Genomic DNA, 18,536 nt, shown 5'->3' on the forward strand with positions numbered 1-18,536 from the left:
CTTTTTCCAATTGTGACCTAAGCATAACGTTATTCTTTTGTGGATGAAATAAAATCACATGCGGAACTTATGACAATAACGTTACTTGAAAACTTGTCTATGCAGACAAACATCAATGATAGCAGGCCTGGCATTCTTGTGCTTACATGTGGGGTAAGTAAGCTAAGAATGTCAAACTGTTTGAAACATTTGGGTCATACAAACAAGGGTGTTAAACTAAAGCCGTTGAATCAATGGTCCAGGAGCTATCTGTTAGAGGAAGGGTGTAGCGACGTTTGCATCTCGCAAGGGGGCATCCCAACACTGGGTTGCGGTATCTGGAGTCTTGCTAATGATTTTGCGGATCGGCGATTAACCCTTCAAAACGCAATCATGCTCCGGCATACTTTAATCAATTAATGTAGGTTTTCAATTTTCAAATTTTCAAAACTCTAAGTTTTTCAATATGAAAATAAACGTAATGCGCCCCATGCTAGTTCAGTGCTAATATAAAATCATCTTTTTATTCACACATTTTGTCCTGAGATAAAATTGACAATCAATTCACACATTCCTTTGTTCTTTGAATCAATTAGCAAGCAAATCTTTCTTTCTTTCAAATATAGCGATCAATAAGTTGTGAATCCTTTTCAACTTATGATTTGATTTGACTTTGATTGCCACAATAAGATACAAGTTGGCGGCTAATGTAGGTTCTGGCAGTAACGGATGTAATTCTATGCAAATTAGCGTGAACTCATACAAGCTTGAAATAGATGGTATGAGCATATAAGAATCATTCTGTAGCTTGAAAGGCAACCCCAGTTTCTTTTTTTTAAAATCCTTTCACCAGTAGAGCCCAACACAGGATTCTTATAACGTTTTTTAAAGGTTGAAATAAGATAGTCAGGTTTTATCATTATTACATACAATTCATGGTCGCACACGTTGTTATCAACAGAAGCTTCTAAATTCATTGATATTTGTTATGTCCTTATACCTAGAAGTGAGTGGAAAATAGGCAGACGAAATACCAGAAAGCAGTGATTGAATACTTTATTGCCACATCAAATATTAGAAATCAAAAGACACATCGCAGCAACTAAACACTTCAGAGCAAATAAGTCTACGTCAAGCCATGTTGGATGAAAATCACCTAATGCACTAGCAGAGAGCCTTCATTAGAACAAATTGCGCGGGTAAAATTGAATTGATGAATAATTATTTGTATAAAAATTTCTCTAGCCTGTATTTACACAGGCTCTCGGCCGGAGGTTACTGACCCCCTCTAGAGGGATGGTGGTTACAGGACCGGCTGGCCACTAGGGGCGCGATTCGTCAGGTTAGAATTTTGTCATGCTCACAAATAATTTCTTTAGTGGCTACGAAACCTTGACTTCTGGTCAAAGGTTGTCTCTTTTTGCCAAGTGCCCAACGGTCTCCATGTCCATCTCTCACAAAAGAAAAATGGAAGTAACAAAGCTGATGAAGTCCTTGAAGACGTTCAGCAGAAGAGCCAGCGTCAGACTCTGTCCCCAAACTGCTGGGAGGACAACATCTGCAGTAGTCTGGCACTGGACGGGCTCTGACGTCACCAAGTCCTGTGCATCTTGAAAACCAATCACAACATAACGTCAAAGGTGAAACATTTGAAAAAAAAAAACACCAATGCATCTCATGTAAGAAACTTGAAAATATTCGCAAGACATTGCCGTCTTTCATTACAGTCTTATTCAGTTTGCAAGTAAAATGACATTGAAAATGTAGAAAAACAAACTACTAGCCTTTTGCTTTCCACTCACCTGTTTTGTTCAAAAGGGAGGGCACGTAGACATCCCAAAAGGCACACTCAGTGGTTTTAAATTCGGTCATCATCCGGGGACCACTCCCTTCCAGGAACATGTAGGCTCTGTCAGTCTCGGTGAAGGGCGTCCACACAGCGTCGTCGTCGTTGTTAGGATTCCTAATTGTGCAATAAATTAACTGAGTTCAGTTTCAGGTTATATGCAACACAAAAATTATATTTCTTTTTAAATCTTTTGTATTTCATTATTCTTTTCTGAAACTACAAGAATAGGGTTGTAACACATACAGTTCCACTGATTACACATAGCAGTTGTGGCAACAGATTTTAAGCAGGTAAAAAAGAATTATGCTGAATATATTTTAAAGAACCTGATATTGCATTTTTCCTGAACTCCACTTAGATACAATGGCAAAGTGTGCTGGCTGAAAAGAAAAAGTTTGTATTAGTGCAAACGAAATTTACCCTGTTTGGGCGAAGTTTGCCCAGTATCGCATCATTGTACTGGAGAGCTCGGTATCCTCCGTACTGTAGCCAACTGCTGGGATGGTTGGAATCCCGAACACGAACTGAACCTCATCTCCGTGGGTCGCGACAACCCATTCCGGCCAGGGTGATGCAGTGACGCGATGGGCAAACTCGTACATGTACACGTTGGTGCCGAACCGGGCATGGGCGCGTGCCGTGGTAACAGCCGGGCAGACGAACGAATAGTCTCCCCTTGCAGCATCCAGGATGTTCCGGTACCTTGTGTCAGCGTCAGGGTATAGCCAGTCAGTGTACTGGAACTCGACTGCCTCCAGTACCAACTCATTGAACCCTAGTGGGGGTGTGTTCATTGCTTGTAGAAATTGCTCTCTATCAACGTTAGCCCCCGAGCCAAAACTGAAACCAGGAATGCCGAAGAGGGCGAGGAAGAAGACAATTTCATTGGCATTGGCCCCGATCAGAATGTCGGCTCTTTTGAACATGCCGTCATCGGACAAGTCTGACGGGTTTTCAGGGATGAAGTTATTGTCCGTCACGGGATTGAACATGGTAAAGGTTGCAAACTGCTGTGCATCTTGGGATCGTAGACAGGTCAGTAGTGCTGCTATACCTTGTTCAGTTGGGCAGCCGAGACTTCCAGAAAACGCCGTGGTCTTGTCGGTAGCGTCGGACATGGTTTCGACTATACCCGGCAGTAAGGCGCCTCCACTCTGCAAAATGGCCCGACTGAAAACGTTTCTGCTCTCCGGGGACAGTAGATGGAGACCTACACTAGATGCGCCCGCACTTTGTCCGAAAATGGTTACTTTCGAGGAATCTCCTCCGAAAGATGGTATGTTGTCCTGTACCCACTGAAGGGCCAGTAGCTGGTCAGTCAGACCCATGTTTCCAGGTGCGTCATCAGTTCCTGTGTACAGGAATCCCAGTGGGCCGACTCGGTAGTTAACGGTCACCACGATCACTCCTTCTGTGGCAGTCAGAAACTTTCCAGTGTACAGAGCAGAAGAGCCACTAAAAGAGATCAAAATACATGTATAATGAAGTTTCATAACTGTCAAATGCTAGAGAGTGGGTGTTGAACAAAAAAGTCCTACCAAAACCAAGAAGAAATTAAAGACAAAACATTAGTCCTTTATTGTGAATAGCACATTTTGAAAAGTTTATGTCAGATATATGTTCAAGCCCATGATTGTGCCAGTCAAATTTTCTTTGTAGCAAAACAGGACGGAAGCCCCCTAGGGGTGAATAACCTATGTTTGTCATTTATATTGCTAAAAAAACCCATAAAGATGGCATTACAAAACACTTTGAGATTATCAGAAGATTATTGGAAGATAATTGAACATCATTGTATCATCATCATCATCAATGAACGTCATTGACTTCAACTGTTTTTTGTTCGATACTGTCCACTGAACCCCCAGCCAACTGCAGCCTATCTCAACAAGATCACTCCCAACTGTCCTTTTCAAGTGATATCTTGTCCCCCCCCCTCTTCTTTCTTCCTGTTGGGCACTATTTGGCCACCAATATGCAATGAGAGACCGTTGGAATGTCTATCACATTTTTGAACGCTCTAGTGTCTCTTAACAGTCTATATTCTATTTAAGCCCCACTTAGATGAAGATAGAAAATCTTCTAGACTTACCCGTTGAACCCTCCACCGTGAATATAGACCATGACGGCGGCTCCTGTAGGGACAGGGTTTGGTTGCCAGACGTTCAGGTACAGACAGTCCTCGCTCTTCGGGGTGATCTCACCTCCCACAGGAGTTAGCCTCGATTGTTGCATACACGTACTTGGGTACCTAATAATGATACATTACAACCGTAAATGTTTGAATTTACGATCGCCTATTGGTCCAGATTTAGCTTTATTAGCATAGACATAGCTACTATAGATATACATCCGTGTGATATACTAACATTGAATCAACAGAAATGGTACTTCCAGCTCCTGATTACTGTTGTCAGGTAACTGACACTAAATGACGTCATCGCAAACAGCCGATTTGGAGCCTGGCACCGTCGGTCACCGTAAATGTACTTTTGAGAGGCAGGCAAACGAAATGTCACGCCATCTTGCGATTGTATGTCATCGCGATGTTTATGCACTGTTTTCTTCTCAAACTATCTGTTTTCACGAGGCACGGTGTTGGTTTCGAACGGGCTGCTACAACGTCATCGCAATTTAGCTTCATTATAGTTTTTTTTTTAAGTAGAGGTGCTTACGTTGTTGCATTGTAGACTCCGTCCCACGGAGGTAGGCGTTCGGCACGCCGAAATCGCCGCTCGCCGACCGGAGGATGTGCGAAGGGGATCCCGAGGAAGGCGTGAACTGTCGTCCCGAACACGTCCTGCTCCAGCCCGACAAGTCTTCCCGCAGGAGCCGTCACTTCAGCCGCTGCCTGGACTGTCACTGGGCTGAACATGGCGGCGCAGAGGGCCGCTAGGATGTACACAGCCATACCTGCAGAACGTTTGGAAATATGACCCATTTTAAAAGTCAGGGTTACTAGTTTTGAGTTCATACATCTAACACATAAGTGCAATAGCTGGCTGCAATAGCTGAGGCCGTCCACGAGTCAGTCACGTCGCCAGGTCCGGGCTCGACACGACGAGCGCGCCTCGCCCAGCCCCGGACATTCCCGTCTCGCTTCTGGTCCCAGCCCGACCGGCCCAGCCCTTAGAGCCAATCCTTCTCCCGAAGTTACGGATCCGGCTTGCCGACTTCCCTTACCTACATTGTTCTATCGACTAGAGGCTGTTCACCGCGAGGCCGGGCGCCCATCTCCGCGTTCGGGAGCGCGGCCGCACACCACCCGCCGAGAGACCCCCGCAAGCGAGAGTCCCACAACAAAGGCGGGGCGACACCTGAAACTACTTCATACTTTTGCCATATTTTGGCAGATTTCAGTAACGATAGTCATGCTACCGATAATTCAAGGATTGCGAACCTTAGGATGCTGATCAAAAAGCCCGTGAATTAGTAAAAGAACAACTTACCTGCAACTTTAGAAAGCTTCGATTTTCTTTCTTCAAGAGGGTTACTCAAATGATGTCCGTCCTGTGCTGGCCTAGACGTATATTTGGAGTGTTATCTGTTACAAAAGCCTCTTAAAGGGCTCGGAGCTAACAAACTCACAGGACGTATTTGTCTGTAAGCATGCCTGTACGCATACCTTAACGCCACCTGCTCTACAAACACTTTCACAAAGGAAAACCAAACTGTTGACTTCGTCTGGCAAATATAAACAGTTGCGTCTTCACGATTCGCTTACTTTCAAACGCAACTTAAGTTGTATTTACCTATTTCAAAGGTGCGTGTCTGGTTTGCTGTTAACTTAACTGACATAATTGGGCCAATGGTGCATACAGGGTAAATTTGCAACTCATTGCTGTCAATATTGCTGGGCATGTCATTGCCTCGTCAATCGTCAACCATTGCGACATTAGAAAGGATGTATGGGACGACCTTTGCTATTACAAATTCGAATGAAGACGTTATTGAAACAACATACAGTCTAAAATCAAGGCTCTGTATCATTAATCTTTAAGGAGAAGATGGCATGTCAATCTAAGATCAATATCAAATATATCTATTGGCCAACAAAAGGTAGTTACGGATCTCTAAGAAAAATAGCTGAACCTTGTTAAAGAAGGACGTACAAATGGGGTCTCAGTTAATGTAATACTAATAGGTCGATTCAGAACTCTTGTTTGTATCACACAGATCTATCAAAGAGTTTGTCAGCCTTTGACAAATGTTATCCTACGTACTAGGTACAAATATAAAGATGCCAAGTCTCGTATTGGATGTTTGTCTACGAGAACAAAGATACCTGTCCCGCATTGTCATTAGTTCCACAGGTGATTTTCTTTGATCTCCACAACAAAGAATAACACAAATCGACCTCATGGTCAGCTGGTGACACATTTCATCTGTCGCAGCAGTCGATTGAAATGGGGGGTGGCACAGCAGTGAAAACGTGGACAGAAAACGTCTTCCTTCATTTCATAGAAGTCAATGTACGAATGTACAAATTGTTGTAATTGGTTTATCTGGAACCAGCTTTAACTTAAGTTTTTAACTTCACCCCAAATAAATCGTATGTTGTTCTCTTGGTGTTACCACATATCGATGAATACCCATAAACTCTGCGTTGCAATGTACATTGGTAACTACATAATGGGAACAAAGATGTTAAAGCATAAACAAGAGATCCATTGAATGATGTGGATCTGTGTGTTGGAAGGAATAAATTGTAATAGATCGGATCTCTTCGTATGCTTAGAGGGTGCAAGGCAGACGTTCGAAAACAGTGGTCACAGACGGAGTTACATATTTGGTTACTTTTTGCCTTGGTTTCAGAGGCAAATGTTATAAACGACTTAATCAACTTTGTACATTTCTCTGTGAAAATCCGCATTAAGCCAAAATAAGTCTATTTTTAATGGTTTATGTCATCACACACACTATTTTGCAAAAAGAACTGAAGGACGTCAGAATAGCTTAAGACTTAACAATAACTCGATGTATTGAGGTCAGGCACACACTAATGTGTTCGTAACACAGCAAGGCGTTAACACTTTATTAGCACAGCGAATACATTCCAACGTTTGAAGAAAAGCAAAACAAAACAAAGGCACAGCAAACAGTTACAAACAAACACACCATTCTTTGGAGTAAGTACGTACGTAACCAGCAATGATAACAATGACAATCAAAAAACGCACTGAAGAATAAAATGCTGGTCTGAATGATATTGTAAAGCTGAATACGTACAACAAAATAGGCATAACTCATACTTGCAAATATGGATGTTCAAAAACATCGTATCAGACTATACCAGATACTGCAGGGTTGCTGACTCTAAAGATCTTTCAATGTATTGCATATCTTGCATGTGTCTCTACATATTTGTATGTCTGCATCATAACTACATTTGAAGGCTAGCTCAATCAATTTCAACTGTTTAACAAGTTGTCTATGTGATACATTGAAGCGTACTTCTAGCCACTCTGTGTTATTAAAGGAAGCATCCCTCACAGAATGAAGATGCTCGTGATGAAGCTGATGAAGTCCTTGAAGACGTTCAGCAGAAGAGCCAGTGTCAGACTCTGTCCCCAAACTGCTGGGAGGACAACATCTGCAGTAGTCTGGCACTGGACGGGCTCTGACGTCACCGGATCTTGAGGACCTGTTTCAACAAACAAACAAACAAACAAAGAAAAATATAAAGTATTGAAACGTAAAACATAACCCAGGTCAATCTTTCAAAAGTTCATCTTACAAAGGGACTTTTTTTCTTCAAAAAGCTAATACTGCATCTAGATGTTTATTTTAGCTTGATATTATATCTGTTCACCAACAGCTTTTGTTGTCTTTAACCGTAAACCAGTAATTACATACTCCAAATGCATTTAAGTTCACGTGGTTTTTGTTTCGCGCTAAGGGGAAAATGGGGTGTTCGTGTTGGTTTAAAGTTCGCGCCAGCGCTATACTCACATACAACTACAGTATTGGACAAAAATGTTCACGGTGGCTTTAAGTTCGCGTTAAAAAGTCGCCGCGAAAACCGCGAATATAAAACCACCGCGAACATTTCTGCATTTACAGTAGTACGTTTTTAACGAATTTCTTACCTGTTTTGTTATTGAGAGATGGAACGTAGACATCCCACATCGCACATTCTGTGGTCTTCCACCCGTTCATCGTGCCCTGGTCCCGCCCGTCGAACAGCATGTAGGCTCGGTCAGTCTCAGTGAACGGGTTCCACACAGCCTCGTTGTGGCTACCGTCGTTTGGGTCGCTAAAAGACGAAGAAACCCAACCATTAAATGATACATCATCAACAATTTTTGATTACTCCATATTAACAAGAACGTGTATATGATAATATTCTTTCAGGAACAACTGCTAATTGCTGATGCCTTTTTTTAAAGATCTTGTTCAATACTTTAAGCATTGAACTCATTGACGTGATTGGTTAAAACTGAATGTGGCTAAGGTGAGAGATAGCGGTATATGTTTGTTTGTAGTAAGACTATCAAAAATATGTCAAGTATTTGTGGCTTTAAAGGTTTAAACGGGTGTAGATTTCTTACCCTGTTTTGGCAAAGTTTGCCCAGTGTCGCATCATCTTACGGGATACTTCGGCATCCTCCGAGCTGTAACCATACGCCGGCACCGTGGCCAGCCCGAACACGAACTGTATTTCATCGCCATGGGATGCCTGTATCCAGTCGGGATAGCGTGAGTTGGTCGGGCGATAACCGAACTCGTACATGTACACGTTGGTGCCGAACCGGGCATGGGCGCGTGCCGTGGCAACAGCCGGGCAGACGAACATATAGTCTCCGCTTGCAGCATCCAGGATGTCCCGGTACCTGGTGTCAGCGTCAGGGTGTAGCCAGTCAGTGTACTGGAACTCGATTGCCTCCAGTGCCAACTCATTGAGCTTTTCTTCAATCACTACGTCGATTACCTGCGTGAATAGTTCCCTGTCGACGTAACTCAGTGATTCGACATTGAAACCAGAAATACTCAGGATAAGAACGCCTTCATTTGAATTAGCCCCGATCATAATGTCTGCTCTTTTGAACATGCCATCATCGAGCGCGTCTGCTTGGTTTGCAGGGAGGAAGTCGTTGTCCGTCACTGGAACAAAGACAGTTTGCGTGACAAACTGCTGTGCATCTTGAGATCGTAGACACGTCAGCAGTGCTAATGTACCTTGGTTAGTTGGGCAACCGAGACCTTCAGAAAACGCCATGACCTTATCTGTTGCGTCGGACACGGTATTGACCATACTCGGTAGCAAGACGGTACCGCTCTGCAGAATGGCCCGACTGAAGACGTTTCTGCTCTCTGGTGACAGTAGATGGAGACCTACGCTAGTTCCCCCTGCGCTTTCGCCGTAAATGGTCACCTTGGAGGAATCGCCCCCGAAAGAAGGCATGTTTTCCTGTACCCACTGAAGGGCCAGTAGCTGGTCAGTCAGACCCATGTTTCCAGGCGCGTCATCAGTTCCTGTGTACAGGAATCCCAGCACGCCGAGCCGGTAGTTAACGGTCACCACGATCACTCCTTCTGTGGCAGCGAGAATCCCTCCGTAGTACCCGGCTCCAGCTCCGCTGAAAAAGAAATTAAAATTATTTCGCATTTGTTGAAGAACAAAGCATGTTTAATCGAAGGTGAAGGTAGTCTGTGCCTACATATCAAAAGTCGTGAAAATCCGATATGCCCCTATTGAGTTATCCTCTTCAGAAATTGAAAAAAATGCCCCTGCAATTTCTGTTCTAGTCGCTAGGGGGCCCTAATCTTATATCACTTTTTCCTGACAACGAGAGCTATATACCGCCCAAGAATTGTGACATGTGCATGTCCAGAAGACGAGATATCAAAAACGGAAATTCCACCGCAGTACCTTGGGAAAGCGCAAGGGGGCCCTAAATCTAATCATTTCCTGTTTTTGTCAGACCTTACCATCACACTAAATATGAAATCTGTCTATCAAGCCGTTCTCGAGATATTGTTGAACAACGCACACAAACACACACAAACATACGCAAATGCTACTGAAAATTTAACCTCCATGGCATTTCATGGATGTAAATATGTAGAGCGGTCTAGTGTCTGCTTTGCCAGATTCTCTGAACGCCCAAAAACAGAAATACCCCAAACGTACCTACTGAATGCACCACCGTGAATCCAGACCATGACAGCGGCTCCAACGGGTACACCGGTTGGCTTATAGACGTTCAGATACAGACAGTCCTCGCTGGTCGGAGTGTCTGGGGACCATTCTCCATTAACTTCTTGAATGCACGCATTTGGCCTCCTGGGACGGTATGGGAAATATGCTGAATAATCACTTTATTGTATCTAAAAACAAGTATGACTTATTTCACAACATTTGGAAATTGGCTGATGATGAATATGGATTCCTCCAAATCAAAACACTATTGATTTTGTAGAAAGTATAAAAAAAATTAAAAAAGAGCCTAGTGTACTTTTTTGTGTTTCTATAGCAAATATGGATTTGTTTAGTTGCCATTTTATCTTTTTTAAGAAATATTTCCAGCTAACTAGAATAAATTCATTGGGCCCCTTACGAGTAGCTAGTACTCACTAATGTTAAAGTTTTTATGACATCAAAATATAACTTTATCATGCAATGAGCATGCATAGTTGCAACAAAAATATACCCATGTGATCTTAGTTACATTGAACTATAAAAAACCGTACTCCCAGCTCCTGATTACTGTTGTCAGGTTAACCTAAATGATGTCACAGTAAACAGCCCATTTGGAGCTTGGCACTGTGGCTCACGGTAAATGTGCTTTTGAGAGGCAGGCAAACAAAATGTCACACCATCTTACGATTTTATGTCATCACGATGCTTATGCACTGTTTGCTTCTCAAACGAACTGTTTTCACGAAGCACGTTGGTGGTTTTGGAACTGGCTGCCATCTTTAGTGTAGCACCATCGCAATTAAGTTTCAGTACAGGTCTTTTTTAATAGTAGAGGTGCTTACGTGGAGGCGTTGTAGACTCCGTCCCACGGAGGTAGGCGTTCAGCTCGCCGAAATCGCCGCTCGCCGACCGGCGGGCGTGCGAAGGGGATCCCGAGGAAGGTGTGAACTGTCGTCCCGAACAGGTCCTGCTCCAGCCCGACAAGTCTTCCCGCAGGAGCCGTCACTTCAGCCGCTGCCTGGACTGTCACTGGGCTGAACATGGCGGCGCAGATGGCCGCTAAAATGTACACAGCCATACCTGCGGGTTCGATTATTTGTCATGGCGTCAAACTTAACCATTCCAAGTGTATAGTTATAAACAACGGGTGGATATTCAGGCTCAGGCTAGAATGTATATTTCTTTACATACACGTTTATGATCCGTCACGATGCGTTTTAAAAGAAGGAAATTAACAGCATCACAAGAGTGACGGCTTGGTCCGCAGACAAATAGATATTTACACCAGGTTTACTTTTACCTTACCTTAAAACACGTTTGGAAATATGACCCATATGATTGATTATTGAGTCCATAGATTTGATGTAACATTGCAATAGCTATCTTTAGCCATAACCTGAGTATAATAAAAAAATGAGTAAACAAATACGTCTTGTCAAGCCCTATGACATTTTAAAGGCAGCCAAAGCAATATTAGGGCCCAACATATGGAAATTTAAAAAATAATGAAATCTTTATGGTAGTGACATTTACTAACACCGCTGAATAACGTCATACTTTGGACATTCTAAAACCACACAGTAATCGTGACGTACGATGATTCCCCTACTTTCGCGAGCCTACAAAAACCCTGGCGACGATTTTCAGTGAGTACTCACATTACAACGTTAACGACGTCGTAGTTTTACACTATGGTAGTCGCTAGACATTTTGATAGCGTAGTTTGAACTAATCATGTATAGAAATTACCAAACAAAATTTACTTTCAAAATCCGATTTACGGGCGCGGCACTAATATTGCTTGGCTTTCCTTTAGGGGCTATGGCTAGTAACGATAGTCATGCTAACGATAATTTTCAAGAAATTCTAACCTTAGGATGCTGATCACAAAGCGTCTGAATTAGGAAAAGAACAAATTAAGTAATACCTTAAGAGAGAGCTTCGATTGTCTTCCTTCAATAGGGTTACTCAAATGGTGTGTGTCATACGCCGACCTTAATGAAGTGCTCATTTAGATTGACAAAAGCCTCTTACATGATGAAGAGTATCCTCACGGGGCGTATTCGTCCGTACGGACACTTCTCCAATAGCATACATATATTTTATGTGTTCTACAGACACTTTCACAAAAGAAAGTCAAACTGTTGACTAAGTTTGTCAAATATTAGTTTCAAACAATTCTGTTTTGACAGCACGTGTAAATACGTTGGTTTGCTGGTTACTCAAATGATAAAAGTGGGCCGATAGTGCTTACAATGTTGAAAGGATACATATTCGGTCCATTGTATTCCAACTCATTGCTGACAGTGAGTATTGTAAGGCATGTCATTGCCGCGTCAATCATCAAGCATTGAGACATTAGAAAGGATGCACGAGACGACCTTTGTTATTACAAACGCGACGGAATACAACAGACTAAAACTAAGGTTTCATTTGATATCTAAAGATGAATTGAGGAGTCAATATAAGGTCAGCATTCATGTTGATGTCAAAGAGTCAGTTACACCCCCATTCCACTTGGACGGCGCTCTCACCGCGCTCTCACGGCGACCTCATTTTGGCCAAATCGCCGTGAGAGCGCAATGTCTCAAACTAAATCGTAAGCCTGTGTTGTTGTTTCTTTATTTCTTGGCTAACTGTCCTTCAAGCTTACTTCTTTACGTGTAGCAATACTTCAAATTCTTATCTCTTGTCTGTAGATTTCAAACATAACTTGAAGAGTAACTTGTACATGGTAAACTGTCTCAGCTAGGCCTCCACTGATGTGATCTGTACGGCATACTGAAGCCCAAAGTTTACATTATCCTGTATTTATATAGTTTTACTGGGGTCTTTAAGCCGAAAGAAGGGCAATTTTAATGGTTTATGTCATCACACACACTATTGTGCAAAAAGAATTGAAGGACGTCGGAATAGCTTAAGACTTCAAATATCTTTGATGTATCTAGGCCAGGCACACACTGATGTGTTCGTAACACAGCAAGGCGTTAACACTTTATTAGCACGGCAAAAACAATCCCAGCACAAAACAAAGCACAGCAAACAGTTACAAAACACACATTATTCTTTGCAATAACTACGTAACCAGCAATGATTACAATGACAATCGAATAACACACATAGAATAAAAAGCTGATTGAATGACATTGTAAAGCTAAATACGTACAGTCAAATATGTTCAAAATATGGATGCCTTGAAAACCATCGCATCAGACTATGACAGACACTACAGTGTTGCTGACTCTTAACATCTTTCAATGTATTGCATATCTTGTATGTGTCTGTATTTGTATGCCTGCATCATCACTACATTTGTAGGCTAGCTAAATTAATTTCAACTGACTAGCAAGTTGTCTATGGGATACACTGAATCGTACTTCTGGCCATACGCCATTTGATTCCGCTCTGCGGTATTGAAGGAAGCATCCCTCACAGAATGAACATGCTCGTGATGAAGCTGATGAAGTCCTTGAAGACGGTCAGCAGAAGAGCCAGTGTCAGACTCTGTCCCCAAACTGCTGGGAGGACAACGTCTGCAGCAGTCTGGCACTGGACGGGCTCTGGCGTCACCAGGTCTTGAGGAGCTGTTTCAACAAACAAACAAACAGACAAACAAACAAACAAATGAAGTACAGAAACGGATAACATAACAAAAGGTAATCGTACAAAAGACAATCTTACAAATTTTTTTTTCCAAAAGCTAATGTTCCATCTAGAGGTTCATCACAGCTTTTTGCTCTTTTATATCTGATCACCAACGTTGAATGTTGTCTTTAACCGTAATAGAGCGATTACATAATACGTTGCTAACGAATTTCTTACCTGTTTTGTTGATGAGGGATGGCAAGTAGACATCCCACATCGCACATTCTGTGGTCTTCCACCCGTTCATCGTGCCCTGGTCCCGCCCGTCAAACAGCATGTAGGCTCGGTCAGTCTCCGTGAAGGGGTTCCACACAGCCTCGTTGGTGTTGCCGTCGTTTGGGTCGCTTAAAGACGAAGAAGCCGAACCATTAAGTTACATATCAGCAAGCAATTTTTGATGACTCCATATTAACAATAATATGTATATGAAGATATTCTATCGGGAACAACTGCTAATGGCTGACCATAATGTAACGTTAGAAGGCTGTTAAGCAATAAGATGCAATCAGCAAAGTCAGTAAGATCTCTGAATCGCTCATGGCTTTTTTGTGTTCTTTTTGAAAGATCTCGCTCTATACAAGGCCGTAGGAGGCCACTTCTTTAAACATTGAACTGATTGACGTGATTGGTGGTTAAAACTGAATGTGGCTAAGGTGAGAGATAACGGTGTATGTTTGTTTGAATTAAGACTATCAAAAATATTTCAAGTATTTGTGGCTAGAAAGATTTTAACCGGTGTAGATTTCTTACCCTGTTTTGGCAAAGTTTGCCCAGTGTCGCATCATCTTACGGGAGACTTCGGCATCCTCCGAGCTGTAACCATAGGCCGGCACCGTGGGAATCCCGAACACAAAATAAACTTCATCGCCGTGGGATGCCTGTACCCAGTCGGGACGGCGTGAGTTGGTCGGGCGATAACCGAACTCGTACATGTACACGTTGGTGCCGAACCGGGCATGGGCGCGTGCCGTGGTAACAGCCGGGCAGACGAACGGATAGTCTCCGCCAACAGCAGCCAGGATGTCCCGGTACCTGGTGTCGGCGTCAGGGTGTAGCCAGTCAGTGTACTGGAACTCGACTGCCTCGAATGCCAACTCATTGAGCTCTTTCGAAATCACTCTGTCGATTGCCTGTTTGAATAGCTCTCTGTTGGCGGAACTCAGTGATTCAACACTGAAACCAGAAATACTCAGGATGAGAAAACCTTCATTTGTATTGGCCCCGATCATAATGTCGGCTCTTTTGAACATGCCATCGTCGAGCGAGTCTGCTTGATTTGCAGGGAGGAACTCGTTGTCCATCACAGGAACGAAGAGAGTCGACGTGACAAATTGTTGTGCATCTTGAGATCGTAGACACGTCAGTAGTGCTGCTGTACCTTGTTCAGTTGGGCAGCCCAGCCTTTCAGACAACGCCATGGCCTTGTCGGCAGCCTCGGGCACGGTATTGACCATACCCGGCAGCAAGACGGTACCACTTTGCAGAACGGCCCGACTGAAGACGTTTCTGCTCTCTTGTGACAGGAGATGGAGACCTACACTAGTTGCCCCCGCACTTTCACCGAAAATTGTCACCTTAGAGGAATCTCCTCCGAAAGATGGTATGTTGTCCTGTACCCACTGAAGGGCCAGTAGCTGGTCAGTCAGACCCATGTTTCCAGGCGCGTCATCAGTTCCTGTGTACAGGAATCCCAGCACGCTGAGCCGGTAGTTAACGGTCACCACGATCACTCCTTCTATGGCAGCAAGAATCCCTCCGTAGTACAGTGCTCCAGCCCCGCTGAAAAAATCACACAAATATTTTATTAGTTGTTGAAGAATAACGCATGTTCGATCGAAGGCAAGGGTTGTCAGTGGCCAAAGGTAGCAAAGCTTATGCTGAAGCTTTTTGGTGCACTGTCTACTTCGTCAGATTCTCTGAATGTCCAAAAATGGAACTAACTCAAACGTACCTGTTGAATGCACCACCGTGAATCCAGACCATGACAGCGGCTCCAGCAGGTACATCGGTTGGCTGAAAGACGTTTAGATACAGACAGTCCTCACTCATCTGTGTGTTCTGAGATCCTTGAATACAAGCATTCGGCCTCCTGGGACGGTATGGGAAATATGCTGAATAATCACACTATTGTATTGTGAAACCACTATGACTTGTCTCACTACATTTGGAAATTGGCTCTTCGTGACCATGTAAAAGAGAAAAATCTACTTTCATGTATATGGATTTCTCTAAATGAAAACAACATTGTTTTGGAGAAAGTAAAAAAAACAACAGTGTCTGTCTCTCTGGAAAATATGGTTTTTAAGTTACCATTTGATTTCTAAAATTGATATCGATTTCTAGCTAATTAAAATAAATTTTGGACCCGTTACGACTAGCTGGTAGTGACGAAGTTTGTTTTAAAAAAACCCACTAATGTTAAAGTTTCTATGACATCAAAATTAAACATCTTATGATAAAAGACAATATCAGTGAAATTCATTGAGCATGAATGATTACAACAAATATATACCCGTGTGAAATACTGACATTGAACTATCAAAAATTATACTCCCAGCTCTTCATTACTGTTGTCACGTACTTGAACCTCAATGACGTCACAGTAAACAGCCCATTTGGAGCTTGGCACCGTGGCTCACGGTAAATGTACTTTTAAGAGGCAGATAAATGAAATATCACAACATCTTGCGATTGCATTTTAATCAAGATGCTTATGCACTGTTGCCTCTAAAACGAACTGTTTTCGAACTGGCTGCTATGTTCAGTTTAAGGTCATTGCGGTTGAGCATTGTCCTTACGTTGTGGCATTGTATACCCCGTCCCACGGAGGTAGGCGTTCGGTATTACGATATTGCATTGACGATAAAAGTAGTTACGGTGTAACAAAGACATCGTGCATCACCAAGCCCAGCCAGGCAAACGATATGCCAAGTTACACACCAATGCGACAACAGGATCGTGAGTTCTAGTTGCGAACGCGCAAACAAAAGCATTTCCAATACTCCCAGAAGGAGGTCATCCTCCTTCCCGGAGTTAAAATGTTGTGTAAGGCTATTGAGAAAAATGGACAGACGGTTTGTTGAGTGACTATACGAAATGTTGTTGTTCAGGAAGTAGAGTAAAAAGATCCTTACGTTGTTGCATTGTAGACTCCGTCCCACGGAGGCAGGCGTTCGGCACGCCGAAATCGCCGCTCGCCGACCGGAGGATGTGCGAAGGGGACGCCGAGGAAGGCGTGAACTGTCGTCCCGAACAGGTCCTGCTCCAGCCCGACAAGTTTTCCCGCAGGAGCCGTCACTTCAGCCGCTGCCTGGATTGTCACTGGGCTGAACATGGCGGCGCAGAGGGCCGCTAGGATGTACACAGCCATACCTGCGGGGTCGATTATTTGGCATGGCGTCAATCTTAACAATTCCAAGTGTATAGTTATAGACAACGGGTGGATTGTCAGGCTCAGGCTAGAATGTATATTTCTTTACATACACGTTTATGATCCGTCAAGATGCGTTTTAAAAGAACTAAAGAACAGCATCACAGGAGTGACGGCTTAGTCCGCAGACAGATAGATATTTACACCAGGTTTACTTTTACCTTACCTTAAAACACGTTTTGAAATATGACCCATATGATTGATTATTGAGTCCATAGATTTGATGTAAAATTGCAATAACAAATACGTCTTGTCAAGCCCTTTTGACATTTTAAAGGCAGCCAAAGCAATATTAGGGCCCAACATATGGAAATCTAAAAAATGCTGAATTTTAGTGACATTTACTAACACCGCGGAATAACGTCATACTTTGGACATTTTAAAACCGCACAAAAATCGTGTCGTACAATGATTCCCCTAGTTTCGCGAGCCTACAAAAACCCTGGCGACGATTTTCAGTGAATACTCACATCACAACGTTAACTACGTCGTAGTTTTTCACTATGGTAGTCGCTAGACATTTTGATAGCGTGGTTTGAACTAATCATGTATAGAAATTACCAAACAAAATTTACTTTCAAAATCCGATTTACGGGCGCGGTCCTAATATTGCTTGGCTTTACTTTAAGGGCTATGGCTAGTAAAGTAAGTCATGCTACCGATAATTTTCAAGAAATGCGAACCTTAGGATGCTGATCACAGAGCGTCTGAATTAGGAAAAGAACAAATTACGTACTACCTTCAGAGAGCGAGCTTCGATTGTCTTCCTTCAAGAGGGTTACTCAAATGGAGTGTGTCATACGCTGGCCAAGAAGCCTGTATGAAGTGCTCACTGAGATTGACAAAAGCCTCTTACATGACGAAGAGTTTACTCACGTGGCGTATTCGTCCGTGCGGACACTTCTCCAATAGCATACATATATCTTATGTGTTCTACAGACACTTTCACAAAAGAAAGTCAAACTGTTGACTAAGTTTGTCAAATATTAGTTTCAAACAATTCTGTTTTGACAGCACGTGTAAATACGTTGGTTTGCTGGTTACTCAAATGATAAAAGTGGGCCGATAGTGCTTACAATGTTGAAAGGATACATATTCGGTCCATTGTATTCCAACTCATTGCTGACAGTGAGTATTGTAAGGCATGTCATTGCCGCGTCAATCATCAAGCATTGAGACATTAGAAAGGATGCACGAGACGACCTTTGTTATTACAAACGCGACGGAATACAACAGACTAAAACTAAGGTTTCATTTGATATCTAAAGATGAGTTGAGGAGTCAATATAAGGTCAGCATTCATGTTGATGTCAAAGAGTCAGTTATACCCCCATTTCACATGGACGGCGCTCTCACCGCGCTCTCACGGGGACCTCATTTTGGCCAGATCGCCGTGAGAGCGCCGAGAGCGCGGCGAGAGCGCCGTGGGAGCGCGGAGGGAGCACGGCGAGAGCGCCATGCGCGCCGTCACCTCGGCGATGGTTTTGAAC

General features: G+C 43.1%; 3 protein-coding genes across 3 annotated transcripts; all 3 read right to left on the minus strand.

Moving 5' to 3' along the window:
* Positions 1-1,020: 1,020 nt before the first annotated feature.
* Positions 1,021-5,433, minus strand: LOC136440271 (cholinesterase 1-like). Its single transcript, XM_066436201.1, has 6 exons — positions 5,278-5,433; positions 4,504-4,741; positions 3,921-4,079; positions 2,249-3,283; positions 1,782-1,942; positions 1,021-1,588 (listed from the first exon to the last, which is right to left on the minus strand). Exons 2-6 carry the CDS (start codon positions 4,737-4,739, stop codon positions 1,434-1,436), a joined length of 1,746 nt encoding a protein of 581 aa, XP_066292298.1. The 5' UTR covers positions 4,740-4,741; positions 5,278-5,433; the 3' UTR covers positions 1,021-1,433.
* Positions 5,434-6,835: 1,402 nt separating this feature from the next.
* LOC136440662 (cholinesterase 1-like) lies at positions 6,836-11,049 on the minus strand. The gene is made up of 5 exons (XM_066436758.1): positions 10,814-11,049; positions 9,963-10,115; positions 8,380-9,408; positions 7,918-8,084; positions 6,836-7,472 (listed from the first exon to the last, which is right to left on the minus strand). The coding sequence occupies exons 1-5, from the start codon at positions 11,047-11,049 to the stop codon at positions 7,318-7,320; spliced, it is 1,740 nt and encodes a 579-aa protein (XP_066292855.1). The 3' UTR covers positions 6,836-7,317.
* A 1,886-nt stretch (positions 11,050-12,935) lies between these two features.
* Positions 12,936-17,938, minus strand: LOC136440272 (acetylcholinesterase-like). Its single transcript, XM_066436202.1, has 6 exons — positions 17,786-17,938; positions 16,751-16,988; positions 15,568-15,705; positions 14,367-15,395; positions 13,794-13,960; positions 12,936-13,555 (listed from the first exon to the last, which is right to left on the minus strand). The coding sequence occupies exons 2-6, from the start codon at positions 16,984-16,986 to the stop codon at positions 13,401-13,403; spliced, it is 1,725 nt and encodes a 574-aa protein (XP_066292299.1). The 5' UTR covers positions 16,987-16,988; positions 17,786-17,938; the 3' UTR covers positions 12,936-13,400.
* Between the last annotated feature and the right edge of the window lie 598 nt (positions 17,939-18,536).

Source organism: Branchiostoma lanceolatum, chromosome 8, assembly GCF_035083965.1.
Source record: "Branchiostoma lanceolatum isolate klBraLanc5 chromosome 8, klBraLanc5.hap2, whole genome shotgun sequence".
Lineage (NCBI taxonomy): Eukaryota > Metazoa > Chordata > Leptocardii > Amphioxiformes > Branchiostomatidae > Branchiostoma > Branchiostoma lanceolatum.

Coding starts and splice junctions, on each gene's coding strand:
- LOC136440271 (XM_066436201.1), bottom strand. CDS start 4,739: ATGGCTGTGTACATCCTAGCGGCCCTCTGCGCCGCCATGTTCAGCCCA. Junction 4,080..4,503: donor GGAGTCTACAATGCAACAAC/GTAAGCACCTCT, acceptor TATCATTATTAG/GTACCCAAGTACGTGTATGC. Junction 1,589..1,781: donor CTCCCTTTTGAACAAAACAG/GTGAGTGGAAAG, acceptor TTGGTTTTCAAG/ATGCACAGGACTTGGTGACG.
- LOC136440662 (XM_066436758.1), bottom strand. CDS start 11,049: ATGGCTGTGTACATTTTAGCGGCCATCTGCGCCGCCATGTTCAGCCCA. Junction 10,116..10,813: donor GGAGTCTACAACGCCTCCAC/GTAAGCACCTCT, acceptor ATACCGTCCCAG/GAGGCCAAATGCGTGCATTC. Junction 7,473..7,917: donor ATCTCTCAATAACAAAACAG/GTAAGAAATTCG, acceptor TTGTTGAAACAG/GTCCTCAAGATCCGGTGACG.
- LOC136440272 (XM_066436202.1), bottom strand. CDS start 16,986: ATGGCTGTGTACATCCTAGCGGCCCTCTGCGCCGCCATGTTCAGCCCA. Junction 15,706..16,750: donor GGAGTCTACAATGCAACAAC/GTAAGGATCTTT, acceptor ATACCGTCCCAG/GAGGCCGAATGCTTGTATTC. Junction 13,961..14,366: donor GCAAACTTTGCCAAAACAGG/GTAAGAAATCTA, acceptor TTCGTCTTTAAG/CGACCCAAACGACGGCAACA.